The 21233-nt window shown below is 41.3% G+C and overlaps 1 protein-coding gene across 1 annotated transcript in view; it reads right to left on the bottom strand.

Annotated features, from left to right (window-relative positions):
* The window catches only part of LOC129822821 (cadherin-10-like), a 55068-nt gene extending 36461 nt beyond the window's left edge, over positions 1-18607 (bottom strand). Inside the window, exons 1-2 of the mRNA XM_055881254.1 lie at positions 18417-18607; positions 11114-11466 (exon numbers count right to left, since the gene is read on the bottom strand). Coding sequence (XP_055737229.1) covers positions 11114-11329 — 216 coding nt within the window. The 5' untranslated portion in view covers positions 11330-11466; positions 18417-18607. The remainder of the gene's footprint in view (positions 1-11113; positions 11467-18416) is intronic.
* Between the last annotated feature and the right edge of the window lie 2626 nt (positions 18608-21233).

Below are 21233 nucleotides of genomic sequence, written 5' to 3'. Positions count from 1 at the left end.
CTCAAAATATATTTTATATTTAAGATTCTTCTAAGTAGCCACCCTTTGACTTGATGACAGCTTTGCAAACTCTTGGCATTCTCTCAGCCAGCTTCACCTGGAATGCTTTTACAACAGTCTTGAAGGAGTTCCCACATATTCTGAGCACTAGTTGGCTGTGTTTCCTTCACTCTGTGGTCCAACTCATCCCAAACCATCTCATTTGGGTTGAGGTTATGTGATTGTGGAGGCCAGGTAATCTGATGCAGTACTCCACCCCTTACCTTCTTGGAAAATAGCCCTTACAGCGCCTGGAGGTGTGCTGGGTCAATGTCCTGTTGAAAAACAAATTATAGTCCCACTAAGCGCAAACCAGATGAGATGGCGTATCACTGCAGAATGCTGTGGGAGACATGCTGTTTAAGTGTGCCTTGACTACTAAATAAATCACTGACGGTGTCACCAGCAAAGCACCCCCACACCATCACACCTCCTCCTCCATAATTTACGGTGGGAACTACACATTGCAGAGATCATCCGTTCACCTACTCTACGTCTCACAAAGACACAGTGGTGGAACCAAAAATCTCAACAACAGATTCCCACCGGTCTAATGTCCATTGCTCGTGGTTCTTGGCCCAAGCAAGTGTCTTATTCTTAATGGTGTCCTTTAGAAGTGGTTTCTTTGCAGCAATTCAACCATGAAGGCTTGATTCAAGCAGGCTGGTAACTAATGAACTTACCCTCTGCAGCAGAGGTAATTCTGGGTCTTCCTTTCCTGTGGCGTTCCTCATGAGAGCCAGTTTCATTATAGCGCTTGATGGTTTTTGTGACTGCACTTGAAGAAACATTCAAAGTTCTTGAAGTTTTCCTCATTGACTGACATTCATGTCTTAAAATATTGATGCACTGTCATTTCTCTTAGCTTATTTGAGCTGTTCTTGCCATAATTTGGACTTTTACCAAATAGGGCTTTCTTCTGTATACCAACCCTAACTTGTTACAACACAACTGATTGGCACAGTTGTTACAACACAACTGATATTCTAAAATTGATGTAATGTTTTTTTTCCTGATCAATTTACACACAATACCCCATAATTACAAAGCAAAAACAGGTTCAAAAATGTTTGCTAATATATATATATATATATATAGTTGAAGTCTGAAGTTTACATACACTTAGGTTGGAGTCATTAAAACCAGTTTTTCAACCACTCCACACATTTCTTGTTAACAAACTATAGTTTTGGCAAATTGTTTAGGACATTTACCTTGTACCTTGTTTACAGAGAGATTATTTCACTTATAATTCACTGTATCACAATTCCAGTGGGTCAGAAGTTTACATACACTAAGTTGATTGTGCCTTTAAACAGCTTGGAAAATTCCAGAAAATGATGTCATGGCTTTAGAAGCTTCTGATAGTCTAATTGACATCAATTGAGTCAATTGGAGGTGTACCTGTGGATGTATTTCAAGGCCTACCTTCAAACCTATTTGCTTGACATCATGGGAAAATCAAAAGAAATCAGCCAAGACCTCAGAAAGAAATTGTAGACCTCCACAAGTCTGGTTCATCCTTGGGAGCAATTTCCAAACGCCTGAAGATACAACGTTCATCTGTACAAACAATAGTACGCAAGTATAAACACCATGGGACCACGCAGCCGTCATACCGCTCAGGAAGGAGACAAGTTCTGTCTCCTAGAGATGAACGTACTTTGGTACAAAAAGTGCAAATCAATCCCAGAACAACAGCAGCATAGAACCTTGTGAAGATGCTGGAGGAAACATGTACAAAAGTAAATATATCCACAGTAAAACAAGTCCTATGTCGATATAAACTGAAAGGCCGCTCAGCAAAGAAGATGCCACTGCTCCAAAACCGCCATAAAAAAAGCCAGACTACGGTTTGCAACAAAGATCGTACTTTTTGGAGAAATGTCATCTGGTCTGATGCAACAAAAATAGAACTGTTTGGCAATAATGACTATCATTATGTTTGGAGGGAAAAGGGGAGGCTTGCAAGCCAAAGAACACCATCCCAACCGTGAAGCACAGGGGTGGCAGCATCATGTTGTGGTGGTGCTTTACTGCAGGAGGAACTGGTGCACTTAAGAAAATAGATGGCATCATGAGGATGGACAAATTAGGTGGATATATTGAAGCAACATCTGAAGAAGTTAAAGCTTGGTCGCAAATGGGTTTTCCAAATGGACAATGACCCCAAGCATACTTCCAAAGTTGTGGCAAAATGGCTTAAGGACAACAAAGTCAAGGCATTGGAGTGGCCATCACAAAGCCCTGACCTCAATCCTATAGAAAATGTGTGGGCAGAACTAAAAAAGCGTGCGCGAGCAAGGAGGCCTACAAACATGACTCAGTTACACTAGCTCTGTCAGGAGGAATGGGCCAAAATTCACCCAACTTATTGTGGGAAGCTTGTGGAAGGCTACCCAAAACATTTGACACAAATTTAACAATTTAAAGGCAATTCTACCCAATACACCCAATTAGTATGTAATCTGACCCACTGGGAATGTGATGAATGAAATAAACATTAAAAAAGCCAGACTACGGTTTCATTATAATTTATAATGAAACCGTAAAGCACCACCACAACATAAAGCACCACCACAACATGATGCTGCCACCCCTGTGCTTCACGGTTGGGATGGTGTTCTTTGGCTTGCAAATCTCCCCTTTTCCCTCCAAACATAATGATGGTCAAAAAAAGCTGAAATAAATAATTCTCTCTATCATTGACATTTCACATTCTGAAAATAAAATGGTGATACTAACTGACCTAAGACAGGGAATTTTTACTAGGATTAAAATGTCAGGATTTGTGAGAAAAAAAACCTTTCTGATCAATTAGTAATAATGGACACATTTTTTCCGCTTTTCTTTTGAAAACAAGGACAGTTTTGAACGGTAGTGTACGTCACTTTTACATAAGTATGCAGACACTTTACTCAGTACTTTGTTGAAGCACCTTTGGCAGCGATTACAGCCTTTAATCTTCTTGGGTATGACACTTGAAGCTTGGCAAGTATTCTTCCATTATTCTCTGTAGATCCTCTCAAACTCTGTCATGTTGGATGGGGAGCAATGCTGCACAGCTATTTTCAGGTCTCTCCAGAAATGTTCGATCGGGTTCATCTCCAAGCTCTGGCTGGGTCACTCAAGGACATTCAGAGACTTGTCCCAAAGCAACTACTGCATTGTCTTGGCTGTGTGCGTAGAGTTGTTGTCCTGTTGGAAGGTAACCTTCACCCCAGTCTGAGGTCCTGAGTGCTCTGGAGCAGGTTTTCATCAAGGATCTCTGTAATTTGCATTTTTCCCCAACTAGTCTCCCTGCCGCTGAAAATCATCCTCACAGCATGATGCTGCCACCACGCTTCACCGTAGGGATGGTGCCAGGTTTCCTCCAGACATGATGCTTGGCATTCAGGCCAAAGATTTGATCTTGGTTTCATCAGACCAGAGAATCATGTTTCTCATGGTCTGAGAGTCCTTTAGGTGCCTTTTGGAAAACTCCAAGTAGGCTGTCATGTGCCTTTTACTGAGGAGTGGCTTCCGTCTGGCCACTCTACCATAAAGGCTTGATTGGAGAGTGCTGCAGAGATGGTTGTCCTTCTGGAAGGTTCTCCCATCTCCACAGAGGAACTCTGGAGCGCTGTCAGAGTGACCATTGGGTTCTTGGTCACCTCCCTCACCAAGGCCCTTCTCCCTGATTGCTCAGTTCTAGGAAGAGTCTTGGTGGTTCCAAATGTATTCTGTTTAAGAATAATGGAGGCCACCGTGTTCTTGGGGACCTTCAATGCTGCAGACATTTTTTGGTACCCTTCCCCAGATCTGTGCCTCAACACAATCCTGTCTTGGAGCTCTAAATACAATTCCTTCGACGTCAGGGCATGGTTTGTGCTCTGACATGCACTGTCAACTGTGGGACCTTCTATAAACAGGTGTGTGCCTTTCCAAATCATGTCCAATCAATAGAATTTAACACACGTGGGCTCCAATCAAGTTGTAGAAACATCTCAAGGATGATCAATGGAAACAGGATGCACCTGAGCTCAATTTAGAATCTCATAGAAATGAGTCAGAATTTTTATGTTTTTATTTTTAATATATTTGCAAACATTTCTAAAAACCTGTTCTTGCTTTGTCATCATGGGGTACAACAAAATTTATTAGGGATTGGATATGATGCAGACAATAACATTGCTGGAAGCTACAATGTATCTGTATTATTAAAGCTGATCTATCCCCCCCAAGAAAATCATAACAATAAAAAAAGTCTCAGTGGTTCTCTTTTCCAAAGTTCTTGTTGCAAAATATGAGCCTTTGACCGAGGAACATTTTTGATGACTAAAAGTTAGAAGCCTTAGTTGATACATCCATTTTTGGATTTATAAATTAATGATACAGTATATACTAATTTATTATTGACGAATATAACTTAGATCAAATCAAGTTTATTTTATGTAGCCCTTCGTACATCAGCTAATATCACGAAGTGCTGTACAGAAACCCAGCCTAAAACCCCAAACAGCAAGCAATGCAGGCGTAGAAGCACGGTGGCTCGGAAAAACTCGCTAGAAAGGCCAAAACCTAGGAAGAAACCTAGAGAGGAACCAGGCTATGAGGGGTGGCCATTCCTCTTCTGGCTGTGCCGGGTGGAGATTATAACAGAACATGGCCAGGATGCTCAAAATGTTCATAAGTGACAAGTATGGTCAGATGCCTCATTTGCTTAGTTCAACTGTCGTACCCAATCAGAACCCAAAATACAAGCTAGTTTTACACCAATGTTTGTGAACAACGTAAGTGTAAGCAAACACTGTACAGCCTCAAAACATGGTTATCACTATTAATTTAATATAATGGATTGTCAGTCCTTGCATCCATAGCCCTATGAAATTTCTCTAGCACCATCCCTTAGCTTTTTTGCAAAACAAGGGCTGGGAGAAGGCTTTCTTATTGTTTCAATGAAGGATTCTAGCTTTAATTCCCCTTGCACAAACACAGAGGAATAGTCAGTAAAGCAGCAAAGTCATTGGCAATTCTTGTCAGGTCTCTAGTGAGCATTGTTTAGTGCTGCAGAGGGGAGATAGGAAAATAGAGCCCCAAACGGATACAGAATAATTATATTCTCTCTCTCTTTATTGTTAGTTGTCCTTGTTCTCCAGGATTATACACATTCAGTAGTGTTTTTTCAGTTTCTTCAATTTTTCCTATGATCAGTAGAGTGCTCAGGGGAACTGGAGAGCGGCAGCGTTTGTTTACAAAGCATCACAGACTACCAAGAGGTTAAAGGGGTTTTGTCCACATCAATAGCTGGGATGGAACAGATTTTTTTGTGAGTCACTGCACCCCTACAGAAAGAAACTCCAGACACAAGCCTTCTGATTGCATTGCATTGCTCACACTTCAGAGCCATACTGAAGTATGCCTCCCTCCACGAGGACTTGGCTTGTTAATAAATACCCTCCCTCATGCTAATGGCTGTCTAAAATGGCTCGCTGAAGATCAGGTGATCGTGAATCAGCAACGCCAAGAGGCACGTCTAGTGGAGTTTGACAAAAACACACATGCTCCATTTTCATAATGCTGATTTAGTATCAGGTCCCCCGTCCATGTAATTATATTCATTGATTATCACCTCAAAGGAAAAACTGATCCTATATCAGCAGTCCTACTTTGAGACACTTTGTGAATATGGGTCATTCTGTGCACGGTATACAGTTCACCTTGAAGAGAAGCCATTTCAGCACCATGTACAGTTCCACCCTGTAGTCATCAGTATAATCCTTTATGACATAAAGTATATATAATGAGACCTAAAAGCATGTCATATATTATGCAGTGTTAATTTTGGCGGCTATTTTAGATTTAGTTTTAGGCTTAAAATACCTTTCTAGTTAGTTTTAGTCACATTTCGTCATTTCAGCCTTCGTCTAGTTTGCGTCACAGCCATTATAGTCACATGACAGTCCGTGCATTTTTTTTCAATTAAATAATATGCTACCTCTAACTTCCATCATGTGAATATTCAGATAGCCTTGTCCAAGTAGGCCTTTTAAATTTCAGTAATTTAGCAGACGCTCTAATCCAGAGCGACTTACATTCATCTTAAAATAGGACAACCACATCACAGTCATAATAAGTCCTCAATAAAGTAGCTATCAGCAAAGTCAGAGCTAGTAAGAGGTGAAGAAAAGTCAAGTGCGAGTGTTCATTCACAAAATGCTTTTTTAGGGGGTGGGTGCTATGGGAAGCTGGTTCCACGATTGGGGTGCCAGGACGGAGAAGCGCTTGGACTGGGCTGAGTGGGAGATGCCCTCCTATAGTGCTAAGAGACCAGAGGTGGCAGAACGGAGTGCTCGGGTTGGAGTGTAGGGTTTGAGCATAGCTTGAAGGTAGGGGGGGCTGTTCCTCTTGCTGCTCCATAAGCAAGTACCATAGTCTTGTAGTGGATGTGAGCTTCGACTGGAAGCCAGTGGAGTGTGCGGAAGGAGCAGGGCAACATGAGAGAACTTGGGAAGGTTGAACACCAGGCAGGCTGCAGCATTCTGGATAAATTGCAGAGATTTGATGGCACAAGTGGGGAGCCCAACCAACAGCGAGTTGCAGTAGTCCACATGGGATTAGTGCCTGGATTAGGACCTGCTCCACTTTCTGTGTGAGGTAGGTTTCAAATCTACGGATGTTGTAGAACATCAACTTGCAGGAGTGAGTCACTGCTTTGATGTTTTCAGAGAACAACAGGGCGTTTTCCAGGGTCACGCCAAGGTTCTTTGCACTCTGGGAGGGAGACACCGTGGAGTTGCAACCGTAATGGATAGGTCTTTGAGTAGGCAGGCTTTACCGGGAGGAAGCGCAACTCTGTCTTGTCGAGGTTGAGCTTGAGGTGGTGGGCCGACATACAAGCTGAGATATCTGCCAGGCACGCAGAGATGTGTATCACCTAGGTGTCAGTAGGGGAAGGAGAAAAGTGGCTTAGTGTCATCCGCATTCTATGATAGGAGAGACCATTGGAGGATATGATAGAGCCGAGTGACTTGGTGTAGAGAGAGAAGAGGGCCTAGAATCGAGCCCTGTGGGACACCAGTCATGGGAGTATGTGGTACAGACACCTGGTGGGTGATAGATAAGAACAATGTTAAGTTTGAGTAGACAAGTGACAGTGACAGCATGGAAATCAAATGAGGAGATGGACAGGTGAGAGAGGGAAAAAAATGTAATATCTCCACTTAGGAGAAATTAGTAGCCCTGTGCCACCTCCGTAATGACCAGATGCTCTCTGATAAAGAGAGAAAACAGTCAGATGAAGAGAGAGCAGCTGGAGTAGCAGTGTTCTCTGGGGTGATCCATGTCTCCGTCGGGGCCCAAAAGTCAAGGCACTGAAATGCAGCATAGGCTGAGATTAATTTAGCGTTCTTGACCGCAGATCGGCAGTTCGAAAAGCTGCCAGAGACCAGGAATTCCACATGGATTGTGCGTGCAAGGTACACTAAATTAGAAGGGTTGCAGCCAAGGGGGGGGGGGGGGGGGGGGGCATCTGAAAAGTCTACACGTAGAGGAGAAAACTGAGATAGAAAACACAGACAGTTGCAAAAGCTACAAAAAAGAAAAATGAGATTCTGAAAATCCCTAGGTAAGATACTCAAGTGAGAGAGTCGTGTGGAGCCTTTCTCTCTTTCCTTCCTCAAATAACTCTGCAGAACCAGCATTGTTTCGTTGACGGTCTTAGTTTTGCGACACGACCACCGCTGAGAAAACAGAGGAGACTGAAGTAGAAATACTAATTGCTAATTGCCTTGAAAAGGTGAAGAGCACACCTCCCGGTACTAATTGCTGATTTCCTAGGAGAGGAGAAACCACTCCCCCTCCAATAAAGCCACTGATTATGAAAACAACAAGTCACAAATTGCCCCGTCCCTTAATCCTGGTTGATGTGTCAACAATCATCTGCAAGTTACTAGCAGTCAGCAGTTCACAACACCAAGTAGGCTACCGGGAAGACAGGTAGAACTTAAAGCAGATTCCCTTGTATACCTTAGCTTGCAACATTGATATTATGGCAGATTGTAACCAATGCCAACCATAATTAACCATTTAGGCTATAATAAAGCCTTGGCTGCAGGTTAAACAATTTACAGCTCTGATTTTCTCCATCATAACCATCAAAGATGGGTAAATTATAGGGGTGTCCTTGAAAAGGGGAGAATTGAATTTAAGGTTTCCAAAAATCCCAAAGTATTAATGTACTCCTAATATTCAACATACAGAATTTGTTTTTCCAATAGGAAAAAAGCAACCACAACTAGCATTTGCGGACCGTGGTGCCAGAGTGGCAACACAGATGAATGAATAACAGAACACATGGGAAAATAGAGTTTCCAGTGTGCTCAAAGCAAAAATAGCCTACTTGAAAGAAAGAGAGAGTAAACATTATTGTTTCAGGTTGAGGTTAGTTCCATGTGAAGTGTCTTGGCTTCGCGTCAGTTCAAAAGACTGACGAATGACTCACGTGACAGCCTGAGAGCAGTGTGGGAGCCGGGCAGAATCAGATCACAAAACTGAAAGATATCAATTCTGCAAATGAGAGGATTGCATCAAATATGCTGCATGCATGCATACTTATGGTTGGACAAAATACATTTTAGCATCATAGATTTAGTCAAGAAAAATATGTTGTTGACAATATTTTTTGTGTCATAGTTATTGTTGGCAAAATGAACACTGATACAATGGTTTAGTAACCATTAGTTGCTGGGATGTGCCCAGAACCTCACGCCACCACAGTGTTTTCAATTTACATATTAGACACACTTTACATACATGATTAAATTTTGCTTATTTATTTATACAGTAATTATTATTCAATGTGTCCTCACCTAGGATTTGAACTGACAACCTCTTTGTTCACTGCCTTCCGATCTTCCTGCCATGCCACCATATCTGTGTCAATAACTGATTTCACCTGTATTCCTACACTTTGGACTTTGTTAAAAATACACTCAAGAAAAACTATTATAATATCATAGTGATTCAGGATTAACATCAAAAATATAATAGTATGCCCCACCAACATTATACAGAAAACCCTCAAATTGCTGAAATAGGTAAATTAAATCAATGACAGTCAGATTAACTGATTGTTAAGGCTGTCGCTTTCCTCATCCTCAGATGAGGTGAGGAGAGAAGGATCTTCAGACCAAAATGCGGAGTCAGGGAAATAAGCCATCTTTTATTTATAATTGATGAACTGATGGCAACACGAAACAAAACAAAATACTTACAAAACTTACAAAATAACAAAACGTAACGAACGGAACCTGAACATAAACTTACATCGACAAACGTAAACTCACGAACAAGAACGTTACATCGAAACGTACGAACAGCCAAACAGCCCCGATAGTGAATAACATCGAACACAACGAAGACATCACAGGAGACAATCACCCACCAACAAACAGTGAGAACGCCCTACCTAAATATGACTCTTAATTAGAGGAAAATGCAAACCACCTGCCTCTAATCAAGAGCCATACCAGGTAACCCAAAACCAACATAGAAACAGATAACATAGACTGCCCACCCAAAACTAACGCCCTGACCATAAACACATAAAAACAACATAAAACAGGTCAGGACTGTTACACTGATAACTAAAATTGCAGTGCAGATGGCACTCTTTTGCTATGTGCAGAGATGTATTATAGGTATTGAATCTGTACGGGAGTTCTGAAAAAGCGAGACTTTGTGACACAGCAAAACATTTGCAGTTTTGTGAAACTTGATTGGATGTGAAATAAATAAGCCCAGCTTGGTGCTGGGCCTTTAAGTGCCTGTCCTTATGCCTAGGCTTTTCACCGCTCCTTCTCACAGACAACAATTCCAGAGTGAAGCTGATGGAATTAGCGATAGCAATCAACACTAGCTTCTTCAGTAAAGCCAGCGTGTGGGTGTTTTTTTCTCTCCCCCTTTATATATTGCGGCCTCGTGTCATTCTGGCAGTTTGATTGTGAATGATATTGGACACCGGGTGAGTCGATGGCCAGTGCATGTGATTGCTGTCATGCCAGGAAACTTGCCAGTGTGCCAGCCAGAGACCATCAAAGAGTCAGGATGAAAGCCAGAATGCAGCAGTCACTGACAACATCAGATAGCCTCAATGGAAAGCCGGGCCTGTTCTGTTGCCTCATCACGTATAACACAGTGAAGTGAAATATCATTGGCCTGGCTTGATTGATTCATAATTTCTCTCTCCAACACCCCCTTTCCCTCCATGTTTTTCTTTTTGTTGTTCCCCTGTCTCTCTCCAATGCGTCAGGACGATGCTATCGACCAAGCTGGTAGTCATATCCTTCTACTCCACCCTGTACCTTGACACTTGTTTACTCTTGAGGATGAGGCATGTGATGAAAGCCAGCTTCCTCTGAGAAAATAGGCTTTCGACAGTCACCTCGTTCCCCTCCCTCAGGATGATAAATGTAGCGTCATCTCTAACACTGTGACTAGTTCTCTTTGTTAGCACTAAAATGAGTGGCTTGACATGTCGCTCCTCTGATCTAAAGTATGGGGTTATAGCTCTGATAAATATTTATGTTTTTGTGCTGTCTTATCAGTTAAAGAGCTGTGTCAACATGACAGAGGAGGCTTAGGCCGTTGGCGATGTGAGGTAGTGGGTCAGTGATTTTGTCTAGCCTCATGATGTGATTTGATTATGCTGTCTTTTGTTAACCCTCACATATGGGAACATCTAATCCTCCTCTATCTGTCATGTTAAATCTCTAATTTGAGTGACTGATTCTTCATTTAGATTTCTCTATTCCCACTGTTGTTTTTGAATTGTTGTGTGAATGAGAGACTGGAATTAGTTGCACGTTGCTGGGAGGTGGAGCCCATCCCCTTAACCTATGGCTAAGCTAAGCTGATCTTTACATTAGGGAGTTCTCAAGTGGTGCACTCCTCTCTAATTTCTATGTCCTAACTATTGAAAGGTATGTCAATACAACAGGAACAGTCCTTTTGACTGAGTGTACTATGACATAATCGATGATCTCCAGGCAGCCTACAAAGAATGTCCCATAAGAACGGCACATAAAACCCTTACCTTGCCAACATACTGGTTGTCATTCCCTGTGTACTCCTCTAGAAGAAAGAATTGATTCCACATCCATCCTCGTTTGGAGCGCTGGAGTATCTTTCCATCATCCTTCTCCGGTGATGTTCCCAACAGATTCACAGTATTTCCAGGTGCCACGGGCAGGGCAGTGATTGGCCGCAGAATGGAGACCATAAATAGAATCTGGAAGTGATTGGTTATCATGGTATCCAATCACGTGGGGAAGGAGTTCTGTATGACTAATGTCTTATGGTAATGAGCTTCTGGTAGGATGCACGCAGGAATGCAACGCCACCAAATCATGCATTGTAGTCCTTTTCCCTTTGATAGCCTATTGATCCCTGTGAAGAAGAAAAACAAGGCTGAATCAGAGAGATAACACAACAATGATATTAAATTCAGGCAGACATAATTTGTTTCAATATCCGCCCAAAGGTAATATCGCCTGCCTGTGTCCAATATTAAGAGAAAATTGGCTTCAAAGCTGTTTAGCGTTGCCAGTATTTTAATTGCTACTGTTTTTCTCCATAGATAAAAAATAATGAATTATATGCTCTGCAAGACGAAATTCTAAATTTCTTCAAATGCGTTCATTGATTCTCTTAGTAAAGGAATTCTAGTTTCAACTGGCGTCTCAAACAGTCTGCCATTTTATCTCAAATTAGCTCTGGAACTGCCAGTTCCAGGAAAAAAACATGTGACAATAGTTTTAGTTCATGCAAAAATAAGTTACTGACTCATTCCTACATACAATTTTTTTGCTGGCTAGCTAGCTGGATGACGTGAAATTGCGGTTTAGTTCATAGTTTTTTTGCTAGCTAGCTATCAGCTGGCTAGCTAGTTTGATTAAACAGTTGTGAAATGACAACACGTGTATCATTTCTAGAAACAAAAGGTAGTGATAAAGTAAATGAAAATACAGCCAGATAGAATTAAATTAAAGGAATTAAAGGAATTAGCTACATATACAGTTGAAGTCGGAAGTTTACATACACCTTAGAGTTTTTAAAAACTCCTGACATTTAATCCTTGTAAAAATGACCTGTCTTAGGTCAGTTAGCATCATCAATTTATTTTAATAATGTGAAATGTCAGAAATTATTTATTTCAGCTTTTATTTCTTTCATTACATTCCCAGTGGGTCAGACGTTTGCATCCATTCAATAAGTATTTGGTAGCATTGCCTTTAAATTGTTTAACTTGGGTCAAATGTTTCAGGTAGCCTTTCACAAGCTTCCCAGAATAAATTGGGTGAATTTTGGCCAATTCCTCCTGACATAGCTAGTGTAACTGAGTCAGGTTTGTAGGCCTCCTTGCTCGCGCACACTTTTTCAGTTCTGCCCACAAATTTTCTATGGGATTGAGGTCAGAGCTTTGTGATGGCCACTCCAATACCTTGACTTCGTTGTCCTTAAGCCATTTTGCCACAACTTTGGAAGTATGCTTGGGGTCATTGTCCATTTGTAAGACCCATTTGCGACCAAGCTTTAACTTCCTGACTGATGTCTTGAGATGTTGCTTCAATATATCCACATAATTTTCCTACCTCTCGATGCCATCAATTTTGTAAAGTGCACCAGTCCGTTCTGCAGTAAAGCACCCCCACAACATGATGCTGCCACCCCCGTGCTTCATGGTTGGGATGGTGTTCTTTGGCTTGCAAGCCTCCCCCTTTTTCCTCCAAACAAAATGATGGTCATTATGGCCAAACAGTTCTATTTTTGTTTCATCAGTCCAGAGTACATTTTTCCATGTGCAGTTGCAAACCGTAGTCTGTCTTTTTTATTGCGGTTTTGGAGCAGTGGCTTCTTACTTGCTGAGCGGCCTTTCAGGTTATGTTGCTATAGGACTCGTTTAACTGTGGATATAGATACTTTTGTACCTGTTTCCTCCAGCACCTTCAAAAGGTCCTTTGCTGTTGTTCTGAGATTGATTTGCACTTTCGCACCAAAGTATGTTCATCTCTAGGAGACAGTACGCGTCTCCTTCCTGAGCGGTATTGCGGCTGCGTGGTCACATGGTGTTTATACTTGCGTACTATTGTTTGTACAGATGAACGTGGTACCTTCCAGGAATTTGGAAATGTCTCCCAAGGATTAACCAGACTTGTGGAGGTCTACACATTTTTTTCTGAGGTCTTGGCTGATTTCTTTTGATTTTCCCATGATGTCAAGGAAAGAGGCACATCATTTGAAGTTAGGCCTTGAAATACATCCACAGGTACACCTCCAATTCACTCAAATGATGTCAATTAGCCTATCAGAAGCTTCTAAAGCCATGACATAATTTTCTAGAATTTTCCAAGCTGTTTAAAGGCACAGTCAACTTAGTGTATGTAAACTTCTGACCCACTGGAATTGTGATACAGTGAAATAATATGTCTGTAAACAATTGTTGTAAAAATTACTTGTGTCATGCACAAAGTAGATGTCCTAACCGACTTGCCAAAACTATAGTTTGTTAACAAGAAGTGTTTGAAGTGGTTGAAAAATGAGTTTAATGACTTCAACGTAAGTGTATGTAAACTTCTGAATTCAACTGTAACTCAACCACAGTTTTCCTAGCCTGCTTCATATTCAGCTAGCCTTCTTCCTGTGTATTGATGAAATGGTGACTGACCACTAACATAGCTATATCTATGAGTATGTGTTCTATAAGAAAAAGAGCCTCCCACGTGCAGAGATGTGGTCTAGTGGTAACACTCCCAGTCACAAGATGCACATATGATTATCTATTGGGTATCGGGCTTCAATCCTAAGCATCCACCCTCTTTACTATTTCATTTTTGGATCTCTTAATTATTTAATTTGCATTAATGGGATAATATTCATTTACATGTGGCCCTGCTTCAGTTCCAGCAATGGAAACTATAATACTAATTTGTTCACAGAAAAAAACAGGGTCCCCTTTGTTTGTTCAAATCTAATGCCTTCGTTGACATTAGGGTTCTTTTTTCAGATTGTTGAACAAAAGTGGTGGAATTATAAAATCTGGTCCTTGTTTGTTCACGGTCCCTCGTTAGATACACAATGAATGCTTGTCATGATGGCACTGGCACTATGGCATTTCCACCAGCCTCCCACTAAATGGGCTCTTTTCGAAAAGGAGGACAAGATTCATTAGGATTAACTTCCCAAAGACCATAAATTATGTATGAATCCCCAAATTACCTATCAAGTCAGGCCCTGATGGGGACTTTACTTCATCTAGGTACTCTATCGAACATGCCACGAAGCCAATAATACAGTACCTTTAGAAGTCACTGCCAGCAAGCCAATTATTCTCATCAAGCATGGGATACTTTTTTTTATATATATACATGTATGTGTGTGTGTGTGTGTGTGTGTGTGTGTGTGTGTGTGTGTGTGTGTGTGTGTGTGTGTGTGTGTGTGTGTGTGTGTGTGTGTGTGTGTGTGTGTGTGTGTGTGTGTGTGTGTGTGTGTGTGTGTACACTGTGTGTATGTATATATATAAATAGGGGGTATTTTTAAGACAGTTTGGAAACAAGTGGAGGATACAGGTAGGTGGAGCCCATTTAGTAAGAGGCTGGTGGAAAGGCCTTCATTGTGTATCTAACGAGGGACCGTGAACAAACAAAGACCGATTTTATAATTCCCCCTACTTTTGTTCGACAAAAATAACCCCAATATCAACGAAGGCATTAGATTTGAATGAACAAAGGACCCTGTTTTTGTCTGTGAACAAATTAGTATTATGTTTTTCATTGATCGAACTGAAGCCCCGCCACATGTAAATTCACATTATCCCATGAATGCAAATCAAATAATGAAGCTAATGAGATCCAAAAATGAAATATTAAAGAGTCTTAAGGAGCTCTGCGGAATGTAATTCGTGTCGTTAGAGATTGAGCTAATGCCTGTGCTGAGTCAAACCATGGCTCTCATACAGACAGGTTATGTCTTGTGTACAAATGTTAAAAGGTTATGACAATGTCAGAGAGAGACACTCGAGATTGGGAATACTGGTACGGTCTCAGCTGTCATCCAAGGTCAAGACTTCAAAATAATAAGCGGGACTAGACCATTAATGGTCCTTTAGAGTCTGCAAAACCACCATCTACCAGTTGTCCAGATGTCTAACCTCAGTAAAACAGCAGAACATAAAAAAATCCCTAAATTCAGAAAAATTGGCAAAACATGAGGACAAATTCATAATTTTCACAAAGCATGAGATCGATAATATGTATGAACTAAGAACATTTGATATCGACTGTGGTTTTCTCTCTCCATACCCCCAGATATAGAATGAAACCAAGAACATTGGGGATGCCGTGGGGTGCCAGCAAGCCATAAACTGATGATGATGTACTGTTATCACTTCACTATGTGCCCAGGGTTTGCCATGAATATGACAGGCGGCAGGCGGGCACAGCATCCCAGAAATCGGGAAACATTGTCTGGAAATTAATCTGGGCTGATTCCCGTGATTGCATTTTCTAATTATCATTCAAGGCTGTCCTTGAGTTTTAATAGCATTCTGGATATTAAGCTTTGATGCACCATGCCTATTAAGCATTAGGCCAGTGTGTCTTTTTAGAATTCCTCCAAACCCTCCATTAAAGGATGAGCTGAGCAGAGTGTACTGACTGGAATTCGTGTCCAGATGCTATAGACTCCGCTCACTGAATTATCTAGACTTGATTAGTCCATTAAATGCCTACAGTGTATTAAAAAGTTGTTTATGATTAGATTAGGTGGTAGAAAGCTTGAGAGGCTTGGCATGCAAACAGACAGAGAGAGGCATGAAAGGACAAAATTGTTAAATATGCTCTTACAAGTTAAGTCTTTGAGTAGAGCGTTTAATTTATGGTTGTCCATTCTGGCAAAAGCTAGTGGAATAAAAACTATTACACACACACACACACACACACACACACACACACACACACACACACACACACACACACACACACACACACACACACACACACACACACAGTTGGGAGTGTTTAGACTCCGAAACAGACATGGTCAGTGGAATTGCATTCGCCCTTTATACTGTATGAGTATCCTGGGTGCGTTTCTCCTGAAATCCGAAAACCTGTCTGCAACAGCAGCCTTAATAGGGAATATATAACCACTTGCAGCCCAGCTCGGTCCATTCCATTTTATAATAGAATGCTCCCTAGGCCTTTATAATAATGTGAACACTGATTATTGCAGAGGGAGATGTGATCATCAAACTTAAATCACATAGATACTGTATCTTGCTTTGCAATCAACAAACTCATTGAAGGGCACCAGTGGTCTATGACCCATCATTTGAGAATGTTGTGCTTATGACATTACATTATATAAAAAATGGGTCAAATACAACATATTCTATATTTGGTTTATATGATGTCCCTGTGGATGGTTTGAATACATATTTGACAAAAACCAAACGTGGTACTTCTTGAAAATCTAAACATTTTAGAAAAACGGTGCACTTGAGGTTTAGGCAGTTGTGGTCTATTGAGGTCAAGGGATATTTATAATAACTATTAATGTCTATTTTGTGATTTACAGATTGAGTGGCTCTTGCCTACTGATTGCACACTCACAGACCCCCACAGAGCCTAGTCTACTACAGTAGAGGGGTGATGCAGCTGTTGAAAAGCAGCAGACCTGTAAAAGTGCCCACTTGGTGGAGCCCTAGACCTTTCCAACATCGCTAGCATCACGACTGCCGGCTGCAGTCTTTGGCAAGGCTTGACAGCCCTTTATAGATGCTCTGAAATCTGCCGCAATTTTGAAATGCTCTCTTCACTTTGTAACTTGAAAAGTGGTCCAAAAGGGGTTAGACTTCTTACATATGTGAGGCCATAAACAGACAATATTATTCCCATTGAATAAATCATCGCTGTAGATAGTTATAGTTAGAGCTTTAATTTTGATCCGAATGTGACACAATAAGTGGAAAGATTATAATTTCTTTCAAAGTTTATTTTGCAGTCTATTTATTAGTTTATTGATCATATTTGAAATGATGTGTTTTGAATGAGCCCCACGACACAAAATGCACTTTGTTACAGGATCCCAGCAATTTCGAACAATGACAACCCACATGATATATTTTTTTATAGAGCATTTTTCCTAACTATATCAAACATGTTCATTTAGAGATGGTCCGTTATGTATACATTTGAGGCTGTTGAAAGATGTGGTTTCGTGTTTGTATGAGAGCCATGCAGTTTTTTGTGTGTGGGAGGGCAGGGATTTGCTATTATTCATTCCAACACTGAAAGGCCATTACATATCTGACAATAATTTAGGGAACATGTTAGTGGTTAATTTGTGTTAAACAATAATGGCATTACACAAACGACCCAGTACAAAATGCACCCTTATAAATCACCTGTGTGACCATAAAGCTGTCTCTACCAAGCCCCACAAAACACAGCAGCGGAGAGAATGAGAGGAAGAGAGGGAGAGAGAGAGAAAAAAAGAGAGAGGGAGACAGAGACAGAAGGACAAAGAAGTGCGTTCTTTGCTTCAGGGTACATACGACATCCTAACATACTCATTAAGTGTAGTGCTCAAAACCCCATGATCAACCCCTTCACCTTTCCATGCTTTTGAGCTGAGATAGGATCAGCAGTACAGTGCCTCACCATCAATTCTGCTCACACTTAATTACAGGTAACGTTTTGCCATCTCTACCACACAAACACACACAAATACAAACAGACATACACAAATCCCTCTGGCAGCTGACATAAGTCTGAATATCACTTAGCTTATTGGTGAAAGGCCGTTCATTAAAAACATCTAATCAGAGTGATACACCGGAGGAAGGAAACTGCCGTTAGCAATGCCAGTCCAATTTTGTTAAGGAAAAGTATCTGCATGTAGCTACTGCCCTTCACGTCTGTAAATCTGTCACACGAGCACCGTGTCCATCCGATTTTATTTAAGAAAAGTATCTGAATACATGTAGCTACTGACCTTCTTCTAGCACTTTCTATTTTGGAGTTTCCTAAGACTGCAGTGGTTTTACAGAGATGGAGAGGAAAGTTGACCCCAGAGATTTGGTAGGACTAAAACTTCATCAAATATTCAACACAGAGGTTCCAGACATCAAACCCTTGATTATATGTTATTTGTAGCATGGCAGGTGTCCAAAGTAAAGAATACTGCACGTTAACAACATGTAATGCATTGATTCAATTATTTACCTGTTCGCAACAATCCAGCACCTATCTATTGCAGGTGGGTTATTTCACCCCACCATCCAGAAAAGTGAGGCAAAATATCCTTTAAAACAGAGAACAGAAAATCAGAAACCTTACCTTTTGTATTTACAGCTTAGTAGTGTCCATCTGTGTTTCTGAGTGTCGTGTTACTCTGTCCCTACTCCTCACGTAGCAGTGCTTAGAGGTGGCGCTTATTCTGAATCCTCTCGGCTGCACTTACATTCCAAGACTGACAACAGTGCTGCGAGTGTGAGCGTAAGTGTCTGTTCAGCCTGCTACTCTCCCTCTCCCTCCCTCTATTTCTCCACCCCCTGCCTCTCTTTTTTCTCTTCTCCCCCACCCTCTGTCTTTCCAACCTCTCTCTCCCTGCCCATCTCTCTCCCTGCCTATCTCCCTCCCTCTTTCTCTCTCTCTCTCTCTGCCTCTCTCTCCCCTCTCTCTCGCTGCATCACATCTTGCTGTGGATGTCGGGAAGACTGAAGCGGAGAAGAAAAAAGAGAGAAAAGAAAAAGGAGCAATGGCAACAAGGGGACAAGGAAAGGAGAGTGTCCTGACTCCCAACAGTTGACTATAGCAGCAGTGGAATTGAGGATGGGGAGGTTAGGAGGCGGAAGGGGGGGTGGACTCCTGGATGGCACAGAAAGATCTCCATGTGGACGCAGGAAAGGCAGCTATGTAGAGAGGAGGATCACTAGTCTAAGCTAGGATGTACTAAGCTACTCTTATGGATTGACTCTATGATGTTTGATGTCTAAAGCAATCGTTCCGATCTAATCTCCTTTCACTGACATTGGAATGAAGGAGAAACCAGGCATAAGTTGTAAATAACCCTCTCAGAGGGAGGATGTTTCTCCATTTCCATTGCCTCCTGGTGACTTGGCCAACAGTGAAACTTAGTGCGTGCGAGCAGGAAGTCTGTCCAAGCGGGCAGCACTCCATCATATCGTTTCATTATTTCCCTTTTGAAAGTGATACAGCATTTTAATTTAGTTGTGGGAAATGGAGAGAGATAATATATCATCACAGTTGTGTTTGATGCTGAGGAGAGAGAGAGAGAGAGAGAGAGAGAGAGAGAGAGAGAGAGAGAGAGAGAGAGAGAGAGAGAATTACATGCTAGTACATATACATGTATCTTGAGCTGATAAATAATGTGATGGAGAAACTTGGAAATGCATGGGATGTCCCTCTGGGTCTGCAGTCAGTCCACTAGCCCTCATCCTAGCACAAGTTGTATCTCCCAGTATCAGTGTGGATAGATGATTAACTCAACGTCTCTATAGGCCAAAAGGTGACAAATTGGACCTAATAAATAAATAAATACATCAAAATGCAAACAGGCTAAACTAATTAACACGGGCACTGAGGTAGCCTTTCTCTGATGTTAAGCCAAGTCCACATCCTTCATAATTTACAGTTGTGTCGTTTCTGCTGTCATGAGAGATATATAGGGTAACTTTCTGTGTGTGTGTGTGTCCGTGTGTGTGTGTCTGTGTGTGTTTGTGCGTGCGTGCATGCGTGTGCCTGTGTACGTGAGTGTGTCTGCGCATGTCGTATCGATGTTTGCCCATTTGTGTGTGTGTGTGTGTGTAACAAGCCAGTGTAAAAAACAGGCTATTTTGTACATAAACAGTATATTTGTTTGAATTTTCTTGTCATTTACATCCTTAAATATGTTGTTACCAGTACCACCCATTACTCTATTTGCTGGTGACAGAGACATGGTTGATGAATTCATTCATTTTCAGTCTGTGCCCTTCACCAAATGAGATTCTTCTTGAACACCGTGTAATGAAAATTGAATTATTTTAGACAATAGAATGCGTATTTCATAAGGCCTTATTTTATGTGCGTAGTTTTACCCTTATACAGTGGCCTGAAACTCATCTTATTGGAATCCAGCCAGAGTCGGGATATCCAACATCTGGGGAAAATAAATCACCTGCAACCTGCACTCAAAATGACTGCCAGGGTTGGGAAGACTAAGGTATGGGACTACCTTAATTAAACATTTACACTGGAACAACAATTTCAGTAACGGTTGCAATAAATCCAAGTTACAGATGGGAATACTTTAGAAAAATACATGTTACTGATATTTGAGCAGCATAACATTAATGAATCAATCAATGTACATGCAAAAACATTTAAAATAACCTGCAATGGACCAAAACTCTCTCAAACACACCGCCAACAAATCATTCACCTAGGTGCAGTACTTACAGTACAGCTCTAAGTACATCAGTAGCTAGCTTAGTAAAATTCCACTGCTTGGCAAACAGTTTTCTTTTCCAATCCATGTCACTTGCCCTCTATTCTTCTACCACCTTTTGGTACAGTGTCTTCACTTACTACTATGTAGTGAGGAGTATTTGTTGCATTTAATCAGTTTTTTATTCAAGGGGCAGCAACAGCTATCTCAAGTAAGTGCATTTCAGGGATGCTATCCCAAGTGTCCTCTACAACCCAAATGGCACCCTATTCCCAATATAATGCATGACTTTTGACCAGAGCCCTATGAGCCTACGTTAAAAGTAGTGCACTATAAAGGGAATAGGGTGCCATTTGGGTAGCAGACGCTGTGTCTGCTCCTATCAGCATCCTATCAGCTTGCACTCCCATTCACCTCCACAGAGCTCCCTGATCCTTACTGAAGCTGTGATCTTTCATCAGACCTCGCCAGGAGTATATGCCAGGAGGTAGTGTGTAAGGGCCAATGGCACTCTATTCCCTATTTGACCAGGACCCATAGGGTTCTGATCAAAAGTAGTGCACTATGTAGGGAAAGGGGTTCCATTTGGGACACAGAAAATGGTCTGTAGAGAAAATATAGAACCACACAACAAACTGAGCTTTCAGTGAAATATCTACAGACCATTGTTGGCACCCTATCTATAGTGCACTACTTTTTATGTA

Source organism: Salvelinus fontinalis, chromosome 25 (genome assembly GCF_029448725.1).
Source record: "Salvelinus fontinalis isolate EN_2023a chromosome 25, ASM2944872v1, whole genome shotgun sequence".
Lineage (NCBI taxonomy): Eukaryota > Metazoa > Chordata > Actinopteri > Salmoniformes > Salmonidae > Salvelinus > Salvelinus fontinalis.
The sequence above is the reverse complement of the archived record's forward strand: the minus strand, read 5'-3'. Positions and strand labels throughout refer to the sequence as shown.